The sequence below is a fragment of the Xyrauchen texanus genome, chromosome 26, assembly GCF_025860055.1.
Source record: "Xyrauchen texanus isolate HMW12.3.18 chromosome 26, RBS_HiC_50CHRs, whole genome shotgun sequence".
Taxonomy (NCBI): Eukaryota; Metazoa; Chordata; class Actinopteri; order Cypriniformes; family Catostomidae; genus Xyrauchen; species Xyrauchen texanus.
The window spans coordinates 36435796-36457369 of NC_068301.1; the positions used below are offsets into that span (position 1 = coordinate 36435796).

General features: G+C 37.3%; 1 protein-coding gene across 4 annotated transcripts in view; it reads right to left on the bottom strand.

The window, feature by feature from the left end:
* The window catches only part of LOC127619985 (phosphatase and actin regulator 4A-like), a 79831-nt gene that overhangs the window by 13697 nt on the left and 44560 nt on the right, over positions 1-21574 (bottom strand). For 3 of the 4 annotated variants that reach the window (XM_052093030.1, XM_052093029.1, XM_052093031.1), the window contains 4 exons: positions 18068-18232; positions 17196-17276; positions 12317-13222; positions 7759-8166 (listed from right to left, as the gene is read on the bottom strand). In XM_052093030.1, coding sequence (XP_051948990.1) covers positions 7759-8166; positions 12317-13222; positions 17196-17276; positions 18068-18232 — 1560 coding nt within the window. The remainder of the gene's footprint in view (positions 1-7758; positions 8167-12316; positions 13223-17195; positions 17277-18067; positions 18233-21574) is intronic. The other variant, XM_052093032.1, reaches the window with a different exon arrangement.

Genomic DNA, 21574 nt, shown 5'->3' on the forward strand with positions numbered 1-21574 from the left:
TTTCTCCAAAACACGTTTGCCACAATTAGTGGCACCCCTAGAAATTCTTAGAAGTAAAATTTATCTGAAGAATATTCACATTCAGATTTTAGATTAAAAAAAATTTGGTACACCTTTGTGACTAAGAACATTACATTGTTCAGCCATGACTTCCTGTTTCACAAGGGTATAAATATGAGGTAACACACAAGCCAAATTCCCTTATTCATACCTCACAATGGGTAAGAGCAAAGAATAAAGTTACGATGTGAGGCAAAATGTTGTTGAGCTTCAAAAAATGGGAAGTGGCTATAAGAAAATAGCTAAAGCATTGAAAATGCCCATTTCCACCACCAGGGCAATAATTAAGACATTCCAATCAACTGGAGATGTTTAGAATCGGCCTGGAAGAACGCGTGTCTATATTGTCTCCATGCACGGTGAGGAGGATGGTTTGAGTGGCCAAAGAACATTCAAAGATCACAGTGGGAGAATTGCAGAAATTAGTTGGGTCTTGGGTTCAGAAACTCTCCAAAACTACAATCATTTAATCACCAACAAATTATTTTGGGAAGATTTATATTAAAAAGCCTCTTGCTCTTATCCAACAACACAATCAAGCCTCTTCAGTTTGCCAGATACTACTGGAACTTAAAATAGGACCAGGTTCTATGGTCAGATGACAGAAAAATAGAGCTTTTTGGCAGCAAACACCAGAGATGGGTTTCACACACACCGAGTAGTAGTCATTTGGAAAAGTACCTCATGGCCACGGTTAAATATGATGGTGGATCTTTAACGCTGTGGGGTTTTTTATGTCAGAGGCACTGGACGTCTAGTTCTGATACATGGCATCATGGATTCTATCAAATACCAAAAGATACTGAATCAAAACCTGAATGCCTCAGCCAGAAAACTTAAATCGGGCCATGGTTGGATCTTCCAGCAGGACAATGATTCAAAACAAACATAAAAATAAACACAAAAATTATTCACTGACCACAAAATCAAAGTTCTGCCATGGTCATCCCTGAACCACCAGAACCCCCATAGAAAACCTGTTGGGTTGAACTGAAGACAGTACACTAGTGTGGACCTCGAATATGAAGGATATGGCGAGATTATGTATAGAGGAATGGTCTCAGATCCCTTGTCATGTGTTCTCCAACCTCATTAGGCATTATATAACCCCAACTCCTAAAAAGTTGGGATGGAGTGAAAAATACTAATAAAAACAAAAAGGAGTGATTTGTAAATTATATTCACCCTGTGCTGAATTGAAAGCACTACAACTAAATATTATATGATTATTTTCATATCATTTTTTTGTGTACAGTACTTTCAAAAGGTTGGGAGAGGGGCAATTTAAGACTAATCAAAATTTGACGAGTTAAAATAAGGCGATGTGAAACAGGAGATGTTAAACAGATGAGTCAATCATGTCATAGTATATAAGGAAACTCCAAAACAGTCCTTCAAGATCAAGCATCATTCAAGTCTTGTCAATTTGCCAACAGATGCTTCAGCAAATAATCCAGCAATGTTCCCCAAATACAAATTAGAAAGATTTTGGGCATTTCACCCTCTAGAGTGCACAATATAGTTAAAAGATTCAAGGAATCTGGTCAAATCTTGGTGCGTAAAGACGAAAACCACTTCTGAATGCACGTGATCTCTGATCCCTCAGACATCACTGTCTTAAAATCATCATTCATCTGTAATGGATATCATGAACTTGAGCTTGGAATTACTTAAGTAAACCTTTGTTAGTCAACACCATTCACTGCTGCATCCACAGATGCATGTTAAGACTTTACTATGTAAAGCAGAAGCCATACATCAACACTGTCCAGAAGAGCTGCCGACATCTCTGGCCTCGGTCTCAACTTAGATGGAAAGTAGAACAGTGGAACCGTGTTTTTTTTGTCTGATGGGTCCACATTTCAAATTTTTGAGCTGTTATCAGCGTCAGGTCCAAAGGCTAGTGTCTGTATGGGCCAGGGATGTGTCAGTGCCCATGTCATGGGTAACTCACACATCTGTGAGAACACCATTAATGCAGACAGATATGTACAAATTTGACCAGCCACACCCAGCAGTCTTTTCCAGGAATGTCCCAGGATTTTCAGCAGGACAACTTCAATCCACATACTGGCCGAATTAGCAGAGATTGCGGGTGCTAGATTGGCCTGCTTGAAGTCCTGACCATCTCCAATTGAGAATGTGTGGTGCATTATGAAGCGCACAATATGGCAATGAAGACCCCATAAAATTGTGCAGCTGAAGACCCGCATAATGGATGAATGGGGGAAAATTGCACTTTTTAACAAACTTGTGTCTTCAGTGCCTAAATGCTTAATCACAGTGGTAAACACTCGACAATCCCAACTTTTTGTGAGTGTGTTGCAATAATCTGATTTGAAACATCTTAAACTTGTTTTTTTTTTTTTTGTTGCTTTTTTGCTAAAACTTGAGTTGTGTTTAAAATTGTTTGATTTTTGTGAATATTCTGAATGAATGATCAAAAGGATAAACAACACATATTTGCTTTCTTTGCTCATATTTACCAGGGTATACAAGTGGAGGGCACTTAGCAGTATTTTTAACCAACCTAAGACCTTAGCTTCACCAAAAACTTGACAAAATTATAGTTAATTAAAAATATGTCAGTGTGGGAAACATAAATCTAACATAGACAAACAAAGCTAATTATTATTATTCTTTATCTCTGCCTCTCAATTGTTTTAAGGTCAGAACTGACATTGGTTTGTCCTGGTGTCTGCACACGTGAGGCCTATAAATGGCTCCTTTTGGAGAGGGATGGTGTGTTGTGTTTCAGACACTTGAGCAGCTGCTACCAGCCTGTCATTCCACTGGATGTCTAAAATGATCTATTCTCAATGACACTGCGTTGCACTGTGTTCAGTAAGCGCTGTGGTGATGAGACTCCCCATTAATTCCCTTAGATCTTCAATGTTGGTGTAAGATTATCCATATTTGGCCAAAGCAGTTGGACTTGTTGTCAATTTGCTCGTATAAGAGCAGACGTGATAATAATGACATTGATTTGTGAAATCTATGCCATTCATACCATATTCTTTATGTTGGCTACACCTCAAAAACAAGATAAGAACAGTTAAGCTGAATTATTTTATTGCTATTTTAAACTAATCAAATTCACATTGGGCTACTTATTAACATGACAATGTCTATGCCTTGATTCGAACGGGAGCATTACATTTAGTTGCGTTTCTCATTTGCAGTGTATTTACAGTCTACGATGCAAGCGAGCAGCGCAACAATGAAATAATCCAAAATAATTCTAAAGTGCTTTTCGCTTTTGCTTATTGTCTAGTGTCAGGTGATGTTTCTTTAGTATTCATTTCCTTGTGCCACCGTGAACAGAGGTGAAACAAAGCAAGTATCTGGGCATCAGACTGTTGAAAACTTACACGTCAGGATCAGTTAGTAATTTAAGCATCTCTGATTGGCCATTGCCATTTCAATACTCAACGGACATGTCTGTGATTGGTTAGAAAACTCAACTGCTGCAAAAACACCTTGTAAATTGAAACCATTGACGGCAGCCGTAATCATGATTAGTTCTTCGATTAATTGTGCAGCCCTAATTACAGAATGTACACAAACCACTCTAGAGAAACCAAAATTGGTGCTAATAAACCAATAGCAAGTTGTTGTCCATTTACATTATATCAAATAGTAGTCTAGCAACGTGAATCTTCTATGGCTAGATACACAACAATCCATCGTGATGTGTTACTGGTCTAGACAGGACATAATGTAAGACATGCCCATAAAAGACATTGCCTAGATTGACAAAATCAGTAAGCATTAACTATCAAACTAGTAAGACAATCTTAATGCAATGGATCACACCCACAGTGTTTCAAATATAAATGTCCAGCTACATGATCTGGGCTTCACTACAAATTAGGTTTGCAAATTTTAAGAAATGTTCCTAATCGACAATCGCTAACGTCAATGACTGGAAATCGACTTAATTTATACCTACTGTTTAAATATATTTAAACAAATACACTTAAGAAATGTGAGTTCAGTGTATTTTTCAGCCTGCTTCTAAATCACACAGACGAAATGTTGTTTGACAGGTTTTAAACGGCGTGTTTCACATGGAAATCACAGGAAATGTTTGTAAGAAACAAATACAAATATAAAAAAACAAACAAACTAGAAGGTGTGTGTGCACATGCGTGTGTGTGTGTGTAGACTTGAATGGAATGCTGTAAACGTAATTTTTCATGATAAGTTATTTGCAGCTGATAAAGTAATATAATCGCCTTTCATTTTCGATTGTGCCGCACTAGCTGCTGTAATTTGCTGAAGTATGGAGCATCTACAAACAATCCACCAGCCAAATCAACACCTGTTAATAGTGTGTCAGCAAAAACAGCAGAGACAAGTCTGAGCCTGCCCATCATTTTGTAACTCCCTCTGTCTCTCTGCTTCAAAACAACACAGTGTAACTGAGGCACCAGACAACCACACCTCTTTCACTTACCACATAGGGCTGCAACCAATATCAACTAATGGACTGTTTATTCAGATCAAAACAATGAAATAACCTGTACCACAAAAGACCATTTTTTTTCTTGTAACATGTTAAGCTCTGTATAATGCAATAAAGCTTACTGATAATGTTATTCTTAAAAAGTATTAAATATAAACAATATATTTTCCTATGATGCACACATAAGCTACCTTAAAGTTTTATTAAAATGTGTTTCTGCATCTGTATATGCTGTAAATGCAAGAAACTCATTTACAGTATATCTGCCTTTGCTGCTTCAATCTCTCGCCCTCTCAGAGAGAGACAGATGCGAGTGAGATGCGTTCACTGTAAAGACTTAATATAGTACCACAACATCACCTAAATAGCTGTAAGCTTAACTATAAGTCTGCATTACGTAATGTTGTTTATTCCTTGTACAATGTAGGTCGGACTATAAAGTTTGTACCAGTAGTAAAATCTAGCTCTGTTGTTTAACCATGAATTAAACTTGAATTTTAACTCTGTCAAAACAAATCAGCGCAAGACAGAAAACAATATAGCAGTTTATTAAAAACAAAGAAACAACTATATGACCACACAGTCACTGAGGCAGCCTGTGGTTTTACACAGCCAGCCAGCACAGTATAAAACAGAGCATTGTTAAACATATTTCATGTCTTAATGTAATTTATCAGAAAACAAAGTATTTTTCCCATTACTGTATCACAATAATTTGTTATTATTCTCATTTCTGTAATGCAAAAAATATATTTTTCTCGCAACTCTAACAAAAAACTAATTTCTGTAATGTGAAAAAATCCTATTTTCATTACTGTAAAGCAAAAAGAATTATATTCTCATTACTGTAAAAAAAATATATTCTCATTACTGTAACGTGAAAAATATATTTTTATTGTTACTATGACAAATTTATTTTTTCTGTAATGTGAAAAAAGTCTCTAATTTCTGTAACATGAAATGTATTTACTCTCATTACTGTAACGCTTGAAAATAATATTATTCCCATTAATGTAACATGAAAAGAATCATACTCTTATTACTGTAACGCTAGAAAATAATATTATTCCCATTAATGCAAAATGAAAAGAATCATACTCTCATTACTGTAACGCTAGAAAATAATATTATTCCCATTAATGCAAAATGAAAAGAATCATACTCTCATTACTGTAACGCTAGAAAATAATATTATTCCCATTAATGCAAAATGAAAAGAATCATACTCTCATTACTGTAACGCTAGAAAATAATATTATTCCCATTAATGTAACATGAAAAGAATCGTACTCTCATTACTGTAATGCTAGAAAAGAATCATATTCTCATTACTGTAACAAAAAGTATAGTATTCTCATTACTGCAATGTGAAAAAAATTATTCTCATTACTGTAACATGAAAAAATTGTATTCTCATTCTGTAACACACACGTGTTTTTATTCTCATTACTGTAATGTAGAACATTTGTATTCTCAATACTGTAGCACAAAAAACTGTATTCTCATTACTGCAAAAAAACAAATTGTCTTCTCATTAAGGCAAAAAAATCATATTCTCATATTTTGGTACTGTAACTAATAAAAACAAATTAATGCAACAAAAATAAATTGTATTCTCATTGTAACTTGAAAAAAATCGTTTTCTCATTACTGCAATGCAAAAAATATATTTTCATGTTACTGTAGCAAAAATTAATTACTGTAATGTGAAAATAGTTGTATTCTCATTACAGTAACACAAAAAAAGTCTTATTCTCATTTCTGTAACGTGAAAAGGATCGTACTCTTATTATGTAACAATCTTATTCTCATTAATGTACCACACAAATAAATATTTTTCTCAAATGTAATGCAAAAAAATTATTTGCATTACTATAATGTGAAAAAAAAAATCACTGCAACGTGAAAAAAAACGTTTTATATTACTGTAAAGCAAAAAAAAATATATATATATTATTATTGTAATGCGAGAAAAAAAATCGTTTTAATTATGCTATATTATTTAAATCATCGTCTTTATTTTACAACAAAAACAACTGTGTTCAAATAGAATCAATTTCAGCACTGTATTACGAGAACGAGTAGCTTATTATTACATCAGGATTCAGTGCATAAGGCAGTGGTTCCCAACCAGGGGGTCGGGACCCACTAGAGTGCCTCAGCACACTTCCAGGGGGGCCTCAAGATGTCTTAAAATTATTTAAAATATGATAAAAAAGATGATCATTATAATTTTAATATAATTATTAGAATTCAACTTACTAAAAATGCTAAAAGTGTAATAACTACCTTTGACAGCTTGCTTTTTATGAAGAATATAGAGTTCTAGACATTTCTTGAAGGAAATATCTCATAATAGATACATTTTATAATATAAATATCTAATAGCCCACATGAGGTGGCCTTTGAAAATATTCTCCGAAAATGGGGGGCCTTGGAGTCAAAAAGGTTGAGAACCACTGCCATAAGGGACCTGGGTAGCTCAGTGAGTACTGATGCTGACAACCACCCCTGAAGTTAGAATCTGAAGTGACTCTAGCCAGGTCTCCTAAGCAACCAAATTGGCCCAGTTGCTAGGGTCACATGGGGTAACCTCCTCTTGGTTGCGATTAATGGTTCTCGCTATCAATGGGGTGAGTGGTAAGTTGTGCGGAAAGTAGCATGAGTCTCCACATGCTGGGAGTCTCCGCGGTGTCGTGCACAACGAGCCACATGATAACATGCGCGGACTGACTTTCTCAGAAGCGCCGGCAAATGAGACTTGTCCTTCGCCACACGGACTGAGGTGAGTAACCGTGCCACCATGAGTACTTGCTAAGTAGTGGGAATTGGCATACAAAATTGGGGAGAAAAGGGGATATAAAAAAAAAGATTTTGTGCCATTATTAGAATTTAGGGAGAATATGTGCTTAATTGTAATAAAAATAAGAAAAAAAAAGGAAAACCTTATTTTATTTGTGAGATGCACTCTTGTAATGTTTTGTACCTGGGCATTGATCACTCTATAAATCTTTTTCCAATGAAAACAAAAACGAAAATATGTGATCTTTGACATTAAGATCTGACTCTGAATGACCAATAATTTTACCCTTCACAGACTCTATTTTTATTCAAAGCGAATTCAAAATGCTGTCTACTCTGACTCTAGTCTATTAAGAGTGGCACAAGCCATACAAACTTTACAGTTGCAACTTTAGAGGCATAAGCAGGCAGGACAAAATAGGACTCACCTTGCACTGCAGTGTTGCTGTTGTGATGGGCAGGTTTAGGAGGGGGCACAGGAGGCTGTTTAAGGGTAACAGAAGCTGTAGGGGCCGAATGGGTGGGGACTGTGGGCAGGGTCTCCTGGTCTCCTGTTGTTACGGGGGGAACAGGATTACTACGAAAGGACTCGTCTACATTTAAAGACACAGTCCGGGGAGGAGGCTTTGCAATAGGAGGAGCAGAGGATGAGGAGGAGGATGAAGATGACGATGAAGAGGATGAGGATGAGGATGGGGCTTGAGCAGGCTCAGTGGAGGAGGAAGCGGCCATCAGCCATTTGGGAGGGAGGATGGCATTTTTAGTAGGCAGCTGTGACTCTTTAGTGGAGGTAATTCCAGGTTTGGGCTCAGGAATGAACCGCACACCCACTGATCCTAGCGGTGAGCATAACACATATGCACAAAAAGACACAAACACAAATAACAGAACACACATATGAGTGCACAGCACAGTCACAAAGGCATGCATGAGTAAATCAGGAATAGGGAAAGCATGTAAACAAAGTGGTGCAGGAGAGCTTAAAAGAACCCATGAAATCATAATGGCAGTTTTGTGGCTTTTTGTTCAGGTTCGTATGTTCTGAGGTCACTATATGCCAGTGTAATCCTTAAAAGATGGGAAAACTCGCATTAAGAAAATGTACGCATTTTTTCTGGTGAAATGGACCAATAGAATTTGTCCAATAAAATGTCCCGCTTTCGAATTCCACAAGACACTGACTAGTACTAGCATGTAGCAAATTATAGTTCATAGCTTTGACAAAAACTCAAATCTAATGGCTTTTATATTTTTAAAGTAGGACATGTTAACACCGGAAAAAAGTTTGAGCAATTTCATGGGGTCTTTAAAGAACATGCAACATAGTGCACAGTGAGCAACATTTATAGTGCACAGTGAGCATCTACAGATCTAGTATTCCTTATATTGTTTTTTACCTCCAGAATAAGTGTATGGACTGCATGATCAGCTCTCTATCAGTTTGGTGAACAGCTAAGCTGTTTCTCAAGGTTTGAATATAAGCTGTGTAGGCAAGCAAGTGTAAGCAAATGTGTTTGTGTCACACACCTGTATATTTTCTCCTGACAGGAAGAACAATCAATCATCTTCCACACTAAATTCTGCTCACGTGTCAGCTCATTACACAGATAGACTAAAGAGCTAATGAGAACTCTGAGGTTCATAAAATGTTAGGCTCTGAAATCAGAGGACAGCACTGTCTACATAGTATGAAGCTTGCTTCTAAGGCAATGACCCCTTATAAGTGAGTGATTGAAACACTGCTCTTGGAAAATACTCGGCACTCCACACAAACAGTACTCTTCAGGTGAAGCGCACGGGCCACTAATCACAACTGATTATATAAAGCGCAACAGCATAATCCCATTCACGTTCCCCATGGGGGAGTAGATTTGAAACAAAGATATAAACATTTAAAGCCAGACACATTGAGCTGCGAGGTTGTTAACCGATGATATGCTTCTGTTGAAGCCATCAGTCCGTGTTATTTCAAGTAAAATAATTTAAAAAAAAAATCTTTCTTAACTACACGACCCATGATCCTGAGGGGAGAAATCCACCAATCAGAGAATCGCAGCGAACAAAGCACGCCAGAAGAGGTCTTTAGCAACTGTCCGCTTCCAAGGCGCACTGTGAATGATGTCATTTGATTACGTCATTCTCAATGGGATTCTTCCTGGGATTGTAGTTCATTCCCTCAAGAAAGACTCTCAGTACAGTCTTGTACCTTTGACTTTTTGTCAGATTTTCAAATAATTGTTTTGCTTCAAATCAAAGTTTGTAATGTTGCGATTCACATTAGAGCTGGCTTGTTTGGTTCATGTCATAACATTCTTTTATGAAGGATTTTATGTCATTCTTATGAAAGAAATGCATGGGGAGAATACTTCCAGAATGAAGATTGAGAAGGCTGAGAAAGTGGGTGGGCACGGTTGCGCTCTAAGGGATTTGACATTAACGTGTTGCTAAGCTAACAATGCCACCCTCTAATAGTCATAAAAACTATATAGAACACACAAATATTGGGTGAGATCAAAGTCCATTTTTAGTAAGATTGAACATTTTTATCCTCAACTTTTCTTTATTGAATAATATACAATTGATTTATAAATCAACATTATAATAGATGGATTTCCCTCCCCACTGAACTAGTCGCAATGGGATGAGATTGTCTGCTATGCAAAGGATACCTGCATTAGAATTTGAACAAAATTACTGTAGGTATCTTAGAGGCTTTCACACTGGCAGTTCAGACCAAATCAGAGTACGGTTCGCATTATAATTGTAATATGAAAGCTGTTTTTCGATGACTTCAGATCGGTCACATTCTTGTGCTAAAAAGGCTAGACAAAAACTTCTGCACAAGACGCTGAATAAACAAAAACAAAGCTGTTCATCTAGCGTGCGTTTACATAGAAAAACAAATGGATGGTTACAAAAGCGTTCGGTGTGAACAGCCCCTTACAGTAGGTGGAGTTTTCTCAGATTAAGCAATGAGTTTTAAATGCTTTGTCAGGAAAGATGTTCAACTTGGAAATGTGTGTCTCGAGATCCTTATGCTCGGTTCCATCTGTTTGAACAGCCCCTGTGCTCACTCTGAGCTGCTTCACCACCGAGTTCAGCCGAAAACCTCTGCTGTCTGGGAATATCACTACCCTACATACAACTGTACTGAATGTGGGATTTCACGGTTATTATGAAGCTCGAGTCTGAGGTAGTATCCTGCGGCATCAGTTCAAGTTTAACAGCATGTGAACTGTCTATTGAAGCGTTTTGATTTAACATTTGGAGAATATGGGCCGACTAAAACATTTATTTATTTATTTTATGGACATTAGTTGAAAATGAAATGCTCAGTGTGGTGTCCCTCAAGGGTCAATCCTCTGAGCTAAATTTTTTAAAAGTACAGCATATCTTATTACTACTGTTATGCTGATGATTCCCAATTTTATTTTCCTGTGAGTGTAGACAAGAATTGTTCATCTGAGAACACCCTATATTGCTTCAAAGATATAAAATATTAGCTGGCAATTTTCTTTTACAATTAAATGAACGCAAAATCGAAGTTCTGATTTTAGGTTCCTCTATGTACTATTTATCTGGCCTGGTTGCCCAGTTAGGTCCTCTGTCGTCGAATGTACAAGATCAATTGAGGAGTCTTGGAGTGATTTTAGACTCATCATTACTTTTCAGTAAGCAGATCAGTGCTGTTGTCAAGGGTAGCTATTTCCACCTTAGATCTATCGCTAAAATAAAAACTTCCAAATTGTGATCCACTCACTTATCACATCAAGGTTAGACTATTATAACTCATTGCACATTGGTCTACCCCAAACTGCGTTATCCCGACTACAGCTTGCTCAAAATGTGGCAGCTAGGCTTTTAACAGGGTCAAGAAAGAGGGATCACATTTTCTGGTTTTACCATCTCTACACTGGCTTCCAGTGAAATTCAGGGTCGATTTAAAATGTTTTATTTTTGTCTACAAGGCACTATCTGGTCTCAGGACCCAATATATCAGTGACCTTCTACACCCTTACTCCCCACCAGAGCGCTCAGGTCTTCTGATCAACTTCTACTGAAGGTTACTCGTTGCCGCTATAGATCTAAGGGTGACCGTGCCTTTTCTATGATGGTCCTAATCTCTGGAACAGTCTCCCTTTACATGTGAGGTCAGCTTCATCACTAGCCATTTTTTAAATCTTCTTTAAAAAAAAAATTTTTTTTAATAGATCATTGAATAGTTTGAAAAAGATACATACATGATGTTGTATTTAAATGTTTTTATTTATTTTATCATGTTTTATATTAAACTTTAAATCAGTCTGTTTTTATATATTTTGTTTGTTTGATGGGGTCAACTTCTGTTGTTATTAAATGTGCTCTATGAATAAAGGTTGGCTTGACTTGTTGGATTGACAGGAATGTTCTTTGCAATAATATAATGGCGCTGCATGGTTTATGTGTTTAATGCGCTCTCTTGTGGACTAAGGAAACAACATCAATTTAAAAATTAGCTGACTTTAAAATTTGAATATTATTTTAATTTGGAAAATATTTAAGGTACAAATTTGAGGTAGTCTAAGCTCGGATGCAATCGCGTGGTTTGCATGAGTGGGAACACAACCTGTGCTAGAGTTCACACTTGTTTGGGAAGTAAACTAAATAATGATGACATCATTATTTGAAAAAAAAAAAAAAACACAAACATGAGCACAAGTGGCAGGAGAACTTTGTGTGACACCCAAGAGCTGAGGTGCGTTAGTGTGCAATGTAAGTTGAACATCAAAATGTGCCGCCATAATTTTTTCTAGTCACCAATTGTCACGTTTCGATGTTTATTATTGTTTGTATTGTTTACTTTTCAAATTTTTTGTATTAAGTGTTATATAAAGTCTAATGCACCTTGTATATTCTGTGTAAATTGTGTTCCTTGTTTATATTGTATACCTTTCTTATGTACTGAATTTATTGTATATAAGTGGTACATCTATGTACGAGTTGTACCTGTTCGTGATCTTAATTCGTCCTCTGCAGGAGTGTATCGTGGCAAAGTACTGCTCTGAATGGCCTCAGAAACTGGCCGGACCTGAAGGCCGATTTCAGATGAGCTTTTCTGAATACTGGGCCGCATGTCCATCTCTGACTGAGGCCGCACTAATTTCCCATCAGACACCTTTTTCACAGGCTCCGGCCTCCTGTCTCTGTCATTTTTTCTTTCGCGTTCCTCGCGTCGCTCTCGCTCTTCTCTTCTTTCTCGGTCTTCCCTCCTTTCATTCAATTCCTTTCGTTCACGATCATCTCCCCTTTCCGGCTCATCCCTCCTTTCATGATCTTCTTTCCTGTCTCTTGGCGGTTTCTTGTCTCTCCAGTCTTTGTCTTCCCGCTTCTCCCTGTCATTCCGCTTATCTCTCTCCCGTTCGTTTTGCTCCAATCTTCCGTCTTTTGCATGCCACTCGTCTTTATCTGGTCTGGTATCCCTCCTATCTTTGTCTCTTCTGTCTCGGTCTCTGTCATCTTTTCTGTCCCATCTATCTCTGTCTTTGTCTCTATTCCCTTTCTCTTCCCTCTCGCCCCTCCGATATCTTGCCTCATCCTGTCCTTGTCTCTCTCTTGGTAACGTTCCCACACGTCTGTCAGAGTCTGATTCCAGTCGACTGCGGCGGTCCGCTTCGGTTGGTAACCGAGTTCGAGCATCCACGTCTAGAGGCTGGCGGTTCCGGCTAACGTCGGAGGGAGCTCTGTTGCGGCGCTCCGGTTCTGGTGCGAGGCTATTCCTTTGTTCGTCTCCCTGTGGTCGTGATGATGGTCCCTTGATTTCAGATGCTGTATCTGACCTGCGGTCTCCAGGAAGTGGTGCAGTGTGGCCATTTTTAACTGGAAGACCTTTGGAGTGATTCACGACATTGCTCTCTGAAAAACAGACATTGATAATGGATTATGAGACCCAAAAAAGCTAAATCTTATGTGATCTTATGTGTCTAGGTATGCACGATATATCAGCGGCCAATATATTATTGGTGATAACCGGGAAAATCTAAATATTAAAATGACGTCAATAGTGGAATTGCCACCGATGTTTTCAACAATAATTTGTTACGGTTTATATACTTGCAGCAGAGAATCTTTCTACTTCAGGCAGGCACTTGGACAGCCTTACACCTTGTCTACAGAAGACACGAAAACCAATAGAACCAATTATAATCAATGATACTGTCTACACTGGATGCGTCCGTTGGGTAAATGGATGTCCTGTTCCATTCGCTGCTCATGTTGACGCGTCCAGTGTAGACAGCCTCAAGTTGTTGTGTCACGCCCGTCACAGATAGGTTGTTAAGCGATGTGCACATGTACAAACACACAGCGTGTCTGAAAGTAAGAGCAAAGCTCATGTCGCTCTGTGAGGATTATGTCAATATTACTGCACCTTGTCATGTTGTTTTGGGGCTGTTTCAGTTGGGATCATCTGCTGTTAGTAACAACATGCCATTTCCCAAATTCTTTTAATGATTCATGCAGCAATAAATGAAAAAATTATATATGTCACTTGGCGGCAATCAATTTAGCTAATTGCTTCATGAAACAGAAACAGAATATGTAAAATAGTGTACATCATTACTTACAGCAAAGGATTGTGATTAAAACAAGATCAAAAACAAAGTAACGTTGAATAGATCTTGAAAAAATCCACACAGAGCAATAAATGCAACAAAACTTAAATAACAATAATAAATGAAATGTCTCCCCACATCATTTTGATGGGGGATTTTAATATCCACTTTGATCACACAGAAAATTTATCTACAAGGGATTTTAAAGCAACACTGGACTGTTTTGGGATGACCCAATATATTGGATTCTCAACTCATTCAAAGGGACATACACTTGATTTAGTTTGTTGTGCAGGCATTACTCCATCTAATATTCACTCGTCTGAATTGCCGGTTTCTGATCACAAGGTTGTCTTGTTCAACGTTACATTGACACTTAGAAAATTAAAAGTGAATAGAATAATGTCATACCGTAACATTAGACATATAAAGAATGAAGATTTCATGGAATTAATTACCTCATACCCAAGCCCTGCTGCCACTTCTGTGCCCTCGGTCTTAGTAGGCTACTACAATGACTGCTTATCTACAGCACTTGATGCACTAGCCCCTATAAAAACTAGTTCTGTTTCCTTTGCCCATACTGCTCCATGGTACACACCAGAGCTACGTCAGCTCAAGGCTAAAGGGCGACGTCTCGAGAGGCTCAGCAACAGGACAGGACTTACAGTTCACAAACAAATGTATACTGAACATATTCTCCACTATAAAGATATGCTGAATACAGCTAAGAATATCTACGCGAATAGTATCAGTGCGGGTGAAGGGAAAACAAGGAAACTTTTCTCAACAGTGAAAAGGTTACTGAAACCTCCGGATTCAAATATCAATAACCTCTCTGGTGATTACTGCTCTGATCTCAAAAATCCATCAACAACTGGCCGTGGCGAATATCACACCGGCTGCATTGCCAGCAGCATTTGTGATAAATTTAGCCCCACCTGCTGTTTTTAGTAACTTCAGTCTTCCAACTGAGGAGTCTATTTTTGAGCTCATCACTAAATCAAATTCTTCGACATGCCACCTGGACCCCATCCCCACCTCCCTTGTGAAGACCTGTTTACCTGCTTTAGCACCACTGATAACCTCCATTATCAAATCATCTTTGTCAACTGGCATAGTCCCTGCATCACTAAAAGCTGCGATAGTTAGACCCACATTGAAAAAACCAGGACTGTACTGTAATAATCTTAATAATTATCGTCCTTTATCAAACCTGCCCTTCATCTCCAAAATGGAGAGAGCGGTTGCAATCCAACTCCAGACTTACCTTCATGAGAATAATCTTCTGGAACAATTTCAATCTGGGTTTCGTTCACGTCACAGTACCGAGACAGACCTTGTCAAGATCACTAATGATCTTCTCCGTGCAGCTGATGCTGGCCTACTATCCATTCTTATTCTCCTAGACCTCAGTGCCGCCTTCGACACAATATCCCACCAACTGTTGCTTGAGCGGCTTGAAAGTATAGGAGTTTGTGGTACTGCCCTTAAGTGGTTTGCGCACTACCTGACAGCCCGGACATATTGTGTCAAAATTGAAGATCACCAGTCAGAGAGCTCAGTGCTCCAACATGGAGTTCCACAGGGGTCAGTATTGGGGCCACTTTTGTTTATCATCTATCTTCCTCCATTAGGCAATATTTTCAGACATCATGGCATTCACTTTCACTCATATGCAGATGACACACAGCTTTATGTATCTACTAAGCCCACTGCCACACTTTCCCTAAACACCCTCAATACCTGTATTCACGATATCCAGGCATGGATGACTACAAATTATCTCCAACTTAATAATAAAAAAACTGAGCTACTGCTCATTGGCACTCCAACCACACTCTTAAAATCCAACCTCTCATTAGTTTCCATTGGGGAGGATGTCATACCAGTTTCAAAACAGGTAAAGAGTCTTGGAGTTATTTTGGACAGTACCCTTTCATTTTCCAACCACATCAATAATGTCTGTCGGACGGCTTATTTTCACCTCAGAAACATCTCCAGACTGCGTCCCTCACTTTCGTAACACTCCACTGAAGTTCTTGTCAACACCTTGGTGACCTCTCGGATCGACTATTGCAATGCAATCTTGCAAGGAATCCCCAATAAATGACTTCACCGGCTCCAACTTCTCCAAAACTCAGCTGCACGCATTATTACCCGTCCCAAATCTATTGATCATGTCACACCCCTGTTGATTCAACTGCACTGGCTCCCCATATCACAACAAATCAACTTTAAAGTCTTGTTAATGACATTCAAAGCTCTGCACAACCTCGCCCCCTCATATATCACAGAATTACTTCAGACTTACATACCCACACGCCCACTCCGTTCATCATCAGCAGGATTACTGGTAACCCCAGACATCAGACTGTCCACAATGGGAGCAAGGGCCTTCTCCCATGCGGCACCAAAACTCTGGAATTCTCTTCCCCATCATATCCGTGCCATAGACTCCATTTCGCAGTTCAAAACCACTCTCAAAACTCATCTTTTCAAGTCAGCCTATAAACTTTGAGAAACTCCACTCTCTCTCCATCAGCATTAGCCTGTTGGATGTTTTCTTTTTTAATTTATTTTATTATAATTTTCGTTCTTTTAATAGCTAATACTATTTTTTATTTCTATTTTTGTTGTAAGGTGACCTTGGGTGGTTTGAAAGGCACCTAAAAATTAAATGTATTATTATTATAACAGCAAATAAAAGTCCACGTTTTTAAATTACACCTATTTTTTTAAATGAACAGCTTTTAATCAATTATCTAGCAGTTCCAGGTTAAAATATTATAAATACATTTATCAGGTATCTGTATCGGCCACAATGAGCAGTGAATTATCGGTATCGGCTCAGAAATTCCATATTGGTGCATCTTTCTGGACACTTACCAGTTTCAAGTTTGAAATGACAAGAAATTAGTCAGTCCACATTGAAAGTGAACATACTGACACAACGAAAGCCAATCTTAACATATATATTTGTGTATACACTTTGATAGGGATTTTGGAATTTGGAAAGAGATTTCAAAATAGAAACCAAGCGGCCGACAAAATGTTTTGTTACTAATCAAGGTTGTGGCTGGATAGGATTGATTTCTCATCTCTTTATCGCATTGTGCTTGGTTAGTACAAACTGTATTGTTACCTTCATCCACAACATTTAAACATCATAATTCAAAATGATGTGACACAACCTCAACTTCATCTGTGATTCATGCCCTTCAATAGAACATTACATTTTGTTGAGTGTTTTTGTCTCTTCTGGATTGCCGTACCATTCTCTGTGACGTCCTTTAGTAAACCTCGCTCTATCAGCTCCTCTCTGGGCTTCCTCATTGATATCTTCCTCTCCAGCACTGATCATGCAGAAAAAAAAAAACAGACACACATTAGCCTCATCTCACAAGCCACTTTCTCACATTAAATAAGTTGAAGACTTTTATCAGAATTAACATTTCGAAAAAAGTATTCACACACCAGCTCCAAAATGCTATTTAAACTACACAGATGGTATTTTGCTATTTGTTGATAGACTTTTTATTTCAGGAGTGCTTGAAATACAAACTTTAGTAAATCAGGCAGCTCTGCAGGATTAAAGTATGATACTTGTAGTAGAGATAGACCGATATATAATTTTTACGATTAATCTGTCCCGATCGTTGCTTTTTGTAAGTATTGGTTATTGGCACAAATCTGTCGATAGTCGCCGATAGCTTTTTCATAATTTAGTCATTTCAGAATAAGAGTCCCCAGTGTATTTCAGGCTTGTATATACATAAAAGTCTAGCTTTATTATTTTGGTTGAACAAAAATGTGGGATTTTATAAATTTTGTCTTTGCCCGGCATATTAAAGATAGAATAACATTTTGTTTTTACATTCAATAAATCAATTTGAAAAACTATCGCCTGATTAATATCTTATCGGCGTTGACAAAATCCACTATCTGTCGACCTCTAACATGTAGTACAGAAGTCATGGGTTGATTAATCTTAATGATTAATGTCATTAAGATAGATGATCACCAAACAAAGTTGATAATCAGAAGGCAGAATAAACTAATTAAAATTTTAGTCTGGAGTTCAGAATCAGAGAAAATCTTTAGTCTTTGTATAGTCTTATTGTCTGGACTCATAACAGATACATACCTTCTGATGTTTCTTTGAACTTATCACTGCTTTTCTTCTTCCTCCACTTCCAGGGTTTGAAGATCTTGCCCAGGTTGGGGAACTTGCTCTTTCCCTTTCCTGCAGGGTTTCCTCCAGCTGAATTTGCCCCATCACCATCTGGCACACTATGATCGACTTCATCATCTGAGTGGATTGAAAGAGAGACAGAAAAATGATTGGTTCAATTCCTATAACCAAATGTCATTTTTACGATAGTTTTTTGTAGTTTTGACCTTGCTGGTGAATCTCATAAAGAGGTAAACAACAAAAGCACAAAAGTCTGGTTCAGGAATTAAAAACCCATATATCTTTGTTTATCAATGAATTTGGTTTTCAATGATAACTTGCAAACTTTTAAAGACAGACCTACTGTTAATTGGAGGTTGTTCATAGATGGTATATACCTTTGCTGAAGCCATCAGTCTGTGTTATTTCATCTTGATTGTTTAAAAATTGTGTTTAATAGTGGAATTCTTGGTGAACGGCTAAACAACCCATGGTTCAGTAGAAAAAGATCCACCAATCAGACAACCTCGGCGAACAAAGCCCATCAAACAAGTCCATCAGCGAGCGCCCACTTCTATGACACGGTGTGAATGACGCAATCGAGTCCGTCTCCCTTCACCATTAAACTACATGCATATCTGAATACATTGGAATATTTTGCAGTAAACTTAAAATGATTTTATAATCAATTCAAACAACCTAAAATCAATGGTTTTATATATTTCCATATCTTTTTTAAGTCATTCGCAATCAAAAAATTATAATATATGTGAAGTAAATATAGCAGAAAGTACTTTCTACATTGAATAAGTTAAGGTGTGAACTTGAAAATATGAAGTAAATTCTACATTTGTACTTAAATTTGAACAAGTAAAAATGAAAGCGTATAAGTAAATATTATTCATGAGGGTTTATTTTCACAATGTGTCATCAAGTATCTGTCCTAAAGTAGAAAACCTTGTTATATTTATTTGCTTATTTGAGTACATTTCACTGTAGGGCTGAAACGATTAGTTGACATTATCGACAACGTCGACAATAAAAAATGTCAAGTAGTCGTTTGATCTAATTTATTGTAACATGAGATCCCATTAAACTCTAATGATGAGAGCAGCACTGCAGCACTTCAGGTGATGTAGATCAAAAAGTATGAGGGAATTATAATGCAAAAATACTAAATAAGTAAATACAGCAGCACTCTCGCTGTGGAATAAGTGGAGCTCGAGCTGCCGCTCCGCTGAAGCAAAACTTGCGTTTCGAGCATCTTTAAAGGAAACACCTAGGGCTGGACGATATGGCTAAAATTTATATCACAATATATTTCTTAATTTCGGTCAATACGATATAATTCAGATATCGATATGAACAATACAAAAGCCTCAGAAAAACTGCCAAGAACGCCCACAACGGACGTCTGTACCTACAAACTTCTGAAAAATTAATTTGCCAAGTCTATGAAACCTCCTCCTAGAAAACTAATTAATATTTAAGAAATAAAAACTGTACAAATAAATTAATGTTCACCTGTTATTTGCACTTAGCATTCATACAAACAAGAAATGTCAAATAAACATAAAACTCACCTTTGTCAATATTAATATTTTTAACTTGAAACTATAACATAGGCTGATTATCTTTATATATTGAAACAATGGTTCTTCAGCTAGAATAAAGAATATTGAAGTGCTCAGAGTTGCTGCAGAAAACAGAAAAAAGCAACAACAAAAACTTGCTGGGGATTTAAAAACCACGCTGTGTATATTTTATATATTTTATATCAAAAATATAATGATATATACTTAAAATAACTAAGTAGTAAAACAATACAAACGAGTCCCCCCTCCCTTGCACCACAGTGGTTTGGTCCACTGCCTGCTTTCCCCCTTTACGCCACCTACACACACAAGTCCGGTGTAGTTCGAAGTGCTTCATTACTTGTGGAACTCCAGCAAGTAGCTAGAGATAACCGATATATTTTTTCAAGAATCCGGAACGTGAGCGATTATAACGTTACCTAGCTTGTTATGGAGTGGTGGTGGCGTAGTGGACTAAAGCACATAACTGGTAATCAGAAGGTCGCTGGTTCGATCCCCACAGGCACCACCATTGTGTCCTTGAGCAAGACACTTAATCCAAGTTGCTCCGGGGGGGATTGTCCCTGTAATAAGTACACTAAGTCGCTTCGGATAAAAGCGTCTGCCAAATGCATAAACTGATATTAGTCTAATATTGTAGATCTACCAGGGTTTTTTTTGGGGGGTTCCCAACGAAACCTAAAATATTATGGAGGATGCAATATCATTTTATAATTATAACATGACCGTGTGGTGAAATAAGTCTTCTGTGTACAAATGTCTCCATTATTTATGTCCCTTTCAAAAATTGCCATGTAACGCATGCAGCCAATTGTTCTGCTTTTTCTGCTCGGCTTGAAGACAATGAACTGACGGCTGCGCTCTAAACATTATTCGGTGACAAATGCTGTAATGTAGCCTATTGAAATATCAGATATGTGTTTAAAAATCATATCACCGTTATTGAAAAAAATTATTTCGCAATGCATATTGAATTATTGTCCAACCCTAGAAACATCCTGGCGTTACATCTTAAATGCAGTTATATTTAATGCATTATAGCTTTATTAAAGTTCAAATACAGCAGCAGATCATGTAAATAACTACAAACTCCGAAACTGGCATTTTTCTGTGCGGTCAGCGCCTGCGTGAATGTCCCGATCTAAGGGGGAGAGATTGAAACTGCACCCTGCTGAAGAGTCACACTGTCACGGGACGCTTGCCCTCAAGCCCGCACTTACAAAAGCTAGATTATAACGCGATGGCTCATGACTTATTGAATCATAATATATATGTCACTGTGCATTTCTTATTGTGAAGAAAATTGGCAATACACATATTTATTAATTAGAGGGAGTTTGTTTTTTTGTGAGTTAAAGTTGGATTGAAGTATAACAGAAAGGTGAATCAAAGGAAGTCTTCACACCATTATACACTGCAACTAAATATGTTTTTGATTTGTTTTTGTTTTGTTAACTGAGAATGTTGAATATAATATTAAAAATACAAATATTTTAAAATATCTAAAAATCCTTTAAAAAAGATGGATTCACCAGAGAAGCAGCATATAAGATATTTAGACTTGCTTTTAGAGAAATAATCTTGTATATTTTGTCTTTACTGCACTCGCAGAATTATAAAAAAGTAAAAAATACACTTATATATAAAATACAATTATATTTAAGCTATATTCTCTTAAAGCAAGTCTAAATATCTTATATGTTGCTTCTCAATTAATGTATCTTGTTTTTAGGATTTTAGACTATTTTAAATGGAAAACAAGACAAAAACACTTCATAATAGGATTTTTGGCAGTGAATTTCTTTCCATGTCATTTAGAGATATTTTTAAAAGATGATTTTGTCCTGTTTATTATCAGTAAGCATGTTTTATACAACCTTTTAAG